The 6,014-nt window shown below is 51.8% G+C and overlaps 1 protein-coding gene across 1 annotated transcript; it reads right to left on the reverse strand.

The window, feature by feature from the left end:
• Window positions 1–1,361: 1,361 nt before the first annotated feature.
• Lpar2 (lysophosphatidic acid receptor 2) lies at window positions 1,362–5,536 on the reverse strand. Its single transcript, XM_057753146.1, has 3 exons — window positions 5,473–5,536; window positions 3,924–4,665; window positions 1,362–1,675 (listed from the first exon to the last, which is right to left on the reverse strand). Exons 2-3 carry the CDS (start codon window positions 4,657–4,659, stop codon window positions 1,362–1,364), a joined length of 1,050 nt encoding a protein of 349 aa, XP_057609129.1. The 5' UTR covers window positions 4,660–4,665; window positions 5,473–5,536.
• Window positions 5,537–6,014: the final 478 nt, after the last annotated feature.

The raw sequence follows: 6,014 nt of genomic DNA on the forward strand, positions 1-6,014 counted from the left end.
TTAATGCCTTAAGAATTTGGCCTCAGATAAGACAGAGGTCCACATTCCTGCTGTTGCTCAGCATCTGAATCGAAACGAGAACACTACTCTTGTTCCTCTGCTGAGGTGGAGTGGGAAAGGGCTCATCTCAGGCCTGAGGAGTACAAAGTTCCAGAAACTTGTGACTTAATTTCAGGTTCCTAGGGACACTGAAGCCCCTTCCTCAGGTAGTTTTCTGGTCCCTCCAGGCATGTCTGTGTCATTTCCAAGCTGTGTAGTCAGACATGGCTACACCCAAATATGGTGTCTTAGGCTTGTCATTCAAGCACTCAGGAAGTCAAGAAAGGAAGACAGCTGAGAGTTAGAAGTTAGTCTGAGCTACACAGTGAGTTAGATGGCTTGAGGTATGTTGTGAGATCATGTGTCTTAGAAAATAAAATAAAATAATGGGTGGGGGACAAGTCGAAAGAAAAGGCTTACACAAGCCAGAAATCATAAGTGAGACTCCAGAAAGAGACAGAAGCCAGGAATGGTAGTATATAGCTCTAATCCCAGCACATAGGATCCAGAGGCAAGATGGATGCAGCAACATAAGGGCTAGGCCACATAATTCTCTGCCTCAAAAAAAAAAAAAAAAGGTGGGGGACACAGAATAGGAATGAGATGGGGCCAGGGGATTCCACGTTGAAGGATTCTCACCAACTCTGTGCCATGATAGATAGATAATTCCAGGACTCAGGGACAGACTGTTTGAATGACCGTGGCAACCTTAGAGTGGAAAGGCATGCCCTGTATCACGTGCTCCCTCCACATTAATGGAGGCAGGTGAGCCCTCAGAGGCTGCTCAAAACTCCCAAGGAATCAGCTTCAATACCAGCACTTGGGAGGTGAAGTCAGAAGGATCAAGGCCATCCTCAGCTACACAGTGAGTTCAAGGCCAGCCTAGGCTACCCAAGATCCTGTCTCAAAAAACAAAAACCAAACTGGCCTCAGAAAGACAGCATACCTATAGTCTAGCCTGCATCAGTGGGTGCTGTAAGCTAGGACAGCTCTCGCCTCTTCTACCCTGAACACCAACAGCACCGTATAGGAAGAAACAGTCCACAGGACATACCAGAGATATACAGAAAAAACATAAAACGTGTTTAAAACAAAAATAAGTAAAACCTGAGATGTTTGAGAGCCAGACTGCCATGCCCCTTTGGATGATCTCCCAGGTGCACAGAGATGACCCCAAATCCCTGTGTTCTAAGGCAGGCAGATCTGTGGCCTGGGGAGTATTGAAAGCCACGCATCTGCTGGGCTGGACTGAGTCAGGGAAACTGCTAGAGGCTGTGGGGTGATACTTTTGCTGCCCCATCTTCTGCCTCAGTCCAAGGAAGCTAAAGAGTGGAGTCCATCGGTGGGCAGTTGTTCTCAGGAAGCATGATCCGGGTGCTGGCACCCGTCTGGGTAGAAGATGAGTATTGGGAAGATTTGTGGTTGGACCAGTGGAGGAACACGCAGCAGAGGAGGCGGCGAAAGGTTCGGCGCATCTCAGCATCTCGGCAGGAGTACACCACTGCGTTGACCAGTGAGTTGGCCTCAGCCAGGAGCAGGAAGTACTTCTCCACAACCAAGACATTGCAGGATTTACAGTCCAGACCGTCCAGGAGCAGCACCACTTGGCCTGGCGTCCAGCACACCACAAATGCCCCTGCAGGACAGAGACTGGGAGTGAGGGGTGCAGGTTGACGATGGTGGGCCACCAGGAGACTTGTCTGAACCATCCCTGTGCTAAAGCAGTGACCAACTGTGTGGCACATACCACACAAGCTCCCTGTAGGGGAGGAACTGCCAGGAGGGGATAGACACCTTTCTCCAATTTGCCTGTCAGAGGAACACCTGTCCGAACTGGGACAAGGAGCCCATGACCCTTCAACCTTCTATAGGAGATTTGTTCACTAAAGAATGAGACAGGCTGGTTACAGGGTAGTGGGCCAGGAATCACTGGAGAGAATCAGTCCTCAACCAGAAATAGATTTCCTTCTATACTAAAAGCCCCAAAGAGGGACTTATTGCTAAGACAGAGGACCCAAATAAAATCCCAGGGCCCATGTGGAGTAAGGAGAAAACTAATTTCCAGACATTGTCCTCAGACCTCTACAGATGAACTAAAGTGCATCTGTGCACACATGCACAAAATAAATTTTTAAAAAATTATTTACATGTGTGTGTACACATGTATGAGTGTAAGCCACATGCATGTGGGTGATGTCTGGAGGCTAGAAAAGGGCATCAGATCCCTTGGAGTTACAGATGGTTATAAGCTGCCTAATGAGGGTACTAGGAATTGAACATGGGTCCTGGGAAGAACAGGAAGTGTTCTTACTCACCAAGTCATTTTCTAGCCTCCTGGAAAGAATAAACTCCCAAGGGGAGCCAGGTGTAAGAGCACACACTCATCTACTCAGGGAAAGAGAGGCAGGAACGTCAGTGCTTCAAGGCCTGTCTTAGTTACAACCCGGACTTCATGAAACCTTGCATTAAAAGAGTAACCAAGGGGCTGGAGAGATGGCTCAGCCGTTAAAGGCTAGGCTCACAACCAAAAATATAAAAGAGTAACCAAGCTGGGCCATGTTGGCGCAGGCCTTTAATCCCAGCACTGGGGGGCAGAGGCAGCCACCTATGATCTCTGTGAGTTCGAGGCCAGCCGGGTTTGAGTGAGTTCCAGGACATCATGGCTATGTAGAGAGACCCTGACTCAAAAAACAAAAACTTAAACCATGAGCCAGGTGTGGTGGTGCATGCCTCTGATTTCAGTATTCGGAAGCCAGAGGCAGGTAGGTGGCTCTCTATGAATTCAAGGCCAGCCTGGTCTACATAGTGAGCTCCAGGTTAGCTAAGACTACACAGTAAGACCCTACTTCAAAAAAACCCCAAATTAATAAATAAGCAGAAACAACAATCAGGGCTGGAGAGACATGGCTCAATGGGTAAGAGCAGGTACCTAAATCCAGTTCCCAACAGCGACTTCAGGCAGTTCGAAACTGCCTGCAATTTCAGCTCCAAGTGCTTAGGATACTTCTAGCCTCCACGTGCACCTACACACATGTGAATGAGCCCAGACACAATCTCACAGCCACATATACACACACGCACAAATAAAAATAAATCTAAAACAAAACAAAATGAGTGGTTCATTCCCAGTACTCAGGAGACAGAGGCAGGCAGATATCTGTGAGTTCGAGGCCAGCCTGGTCTATACAGTGAATTCCAGGACAGTCAAGGGTACTTTGTGAGACCCTGCCTTAAAAAAAACAAACAAACGGACGCCGGGCGGTGGTGGCACATGCCTTTAATCCCAGCACTTGGGAGGCAGAGGCAGGCGGATCTCTGTGAGTTCGAGACCAGCCTGGTCTACAAGAGCTAGTTCCAGGACAGGCTCCAAAACCACAGAGAAACCCTGTCTCAAAAAACAAACAAACAAAAAAAAACCAAAAAAAAAAAAAAAACAACTACAAAAACAGGGCTGAGGATACCAATCAGTTGGTGGTACTTGAAATCAGGTGTGGAGTCCACCCTACTATCTGGGAGATGAAAGCAAGAGAAACACAAGTTCAAGATCATCTTCTATTCCTATATAATTTGAAGCCAGCCTGAGCCACATGAGACTTTTCCTCAAACATAGTAAAACAAATGGGACCTCTAAACGATTTCCTTGGGAACATGAAAACTGGAGGTTGGCTTGTTCTCCTCTGTGCAGGCTAGCTGAAGGGTCATCGTTCCTCTTTGGAGGTTCTGCCTGGTTCTGCCATGGGGTTTCATCTTTTCCTTTCCCCTGCATGGAGGATACCACCTCTCTGGAGAATGCCCCCTCCCTGCCTGTAATATCAGGTCCTTTCCTCAGTTTCCCAAGGCCGTGCGGAGGCTAGACCCCTGAAGCTGCTGTCCGAGCACCTTACCCAGAATGATGACAACAGTCTTGACTAGGCTGAGCGTCGTCTCTCGGTAGCGGGGATGGCAGCTGACATGCTCTGCCATGCGCTCTACCCGTCTACGCACATAGAAGAAAATGCGTGTGTAAACAGCTACCATAAGCAGGAAGACCAGAAGGCTGGACAGGGCCCACACAGCCAGGTAAGGGCGGCTGAACAGGGGCACCATTCGTGAGCAACTATCCAAGTCACAGAGGCAGTGCCAGAAGTGGGCAGGTAGCAACCCCAGGCCCAGTGCAGCCACCCACACACCCACGATAAGTGTGACCACACGGGCCCGGGGTAGGCGGCTGTGTAGCTGAACGGCCATCACACTACGGTGCCGTTCTACAGCGATGGCCAGCAGAGTGGCCACTGATGCCGTCAAGCTGGTGTCCAGCAGACCCTGTCGCAGGAACCAGCCTCTGATGGAGAGCCGGGCAGTTCGTGGGCCAGTATGGAACATGAGGAAGAGGTAGGCCATGCCGGCGAAGAGGTCAGCAGCAGCCAAGTTGCCGAGCAGGTAGTATATGGGCTGGTGGAAGCGCCGGTTGGAGGCAATGGCCGCAATAACGAGCAGATTGGTGAGCAACACCAGTACACTGACTGTCAGCCCCAGAGCCACCACTACCACATCCTTGGGGCGCCAATGAAGGCTGAGCTCCTTGCCACTGTTATTATAGAAAAAGCCGATGGTCTCATTGTAGTAGCACTGACCCATCATGAGCACCTGTGGACATGGAAAGAGAGAGGTCAGTGCAGGTGGCCCCTGGTGGAGGAGGCATCAACAGGGAGTGGCCAAAGACAACCCACAGACTCAGAGGCCCTCTGAGCAAGGTGTCTGTGGTAAGAGCCAAAGTGACCTAAAAAACACAAGCTCTGTTTATCTACTCAGAAAGCAGGGTCTCACTGCACATCCCACCCTGGGAGACCAGGCTGGCCTCAAAATCAAGAGACCCATTCGCTTCTGCTGAATGTTGGTTGCCACAACAAGTTTTAAAAGGATCTCTGTCTGATAGGTAGGGTTTGTTTGTTTGTTTTTGTTTTTTGCTTTTTTTAAATCTGAAGAAGCATTGTGATCTATCTACATTGTAATTCGGGGGCCCCTGCCACCAATCTGCGACCAGATTGGACACCTGTGGTTTCCGAGTCACCGGTGTGGGAGGGTTGGCTGGGGCAGCCTGAAGATCACACTGGTGCCAGGGTCCTCGCACAGTGCAGAGGCCAGGGGGCGTGTGCACACCAGAGCAAGGTTCCTAGTCAGCACCCGGAGGGCAGTGCCAAGGCGCAGAGGTGACAGAGTGAGCTGAGGAGACAGAGAGACCGCACCAGAAGTTGAGTTATGGGCAGGATTCCGCGCAAGAGCTCTGGAAGCAGGCCATTCCGGGGTGGGACGGAAGGCCGAGAGGCCTCCGGGACAAAAGAAGGTGTTTTGCAGACGACCCTGGACTAGAGGAAGGGCTGTGGAGAAGAAGGGGTACGCCTCACTCTCTCCGGAAGCCTGCACCCACCCTGGTCCGGTTGGTACTGGTTTTACCTGGGCTTCCAGTCAAGCGGTAGACGGGGCAGGCTCGTGGGGTGTCGAAGTGGGACTGAGATCCATGACCCTGCGATGGGGCGGTTGCGCAGCTGCCGCGTCCGGTGTGCAAGAAGCCCCAGGCCGAGCAGGCAGGAGAGGCGGGGCCCAAGGCCACGCCCCTACCTGACCCAGCTCTTGGGCCCTGGGGGAGTGTCCCGCCCCCTGGAGCGTACCACCCCCACGTCGAAAGAATGGTGTGCTAAGAAACTGCAGTAGTCCCACCTCCTCCCCACAGCCCCGTTTTCCCACGTGGGACACCCCTTTCACTCCGTCCTCCGCGCACCTCACGTGTTTGCCTTTTCGCGCCTTTGAGGTTGAGTCACCTGGCAGCTGGAAAGATCCGCAGCTGAGGCCTCTGGGGCGCCCCCCTGATCCTGTCCAATCCTGTACAGAGCTGCAAGCCCCGCCCCACCTCACCCTGCCCTGGACCCCCGGCCCACTGAAGGCGCGCCACCAGCACACGCCCTGTGCGCCACCCTGACTTCCTGTGGTCTCCCCTC

The sequence above is a fragment of the Chionomys nivalis genome, chromosome 20, assembly GCF_950005125.1.
Source record: "Chionomys nivalis chromosome 20, mChiNiv1.1, whole genome shotgun sequence".
Lineage (NCBI taxonomy): Eukaryota > Metazoa > Chordata > Mammalia > Rodentia > Cricetidae > Chionomys > Chionomys nivalis.

What these genes read in the sequence shown, in the direction of transcription:
- Lpar2 (XM_057753146.1), bottom strand. Translation starts at nt 4,659, where the DNA reads ATGATGGGTCAGTGCTACTACAATGAGACCATCGGCTTTTTCTATAAT. An exon ending in GACTGTTGTCATCATTCTGG is followed by an intron (nt 1,676 to 3,923) that starts GTAAGGTGCTCG and finishes TCTGTCCTGCAG; the next exon opens with GGGCATTTGTGGTGTGCTGG.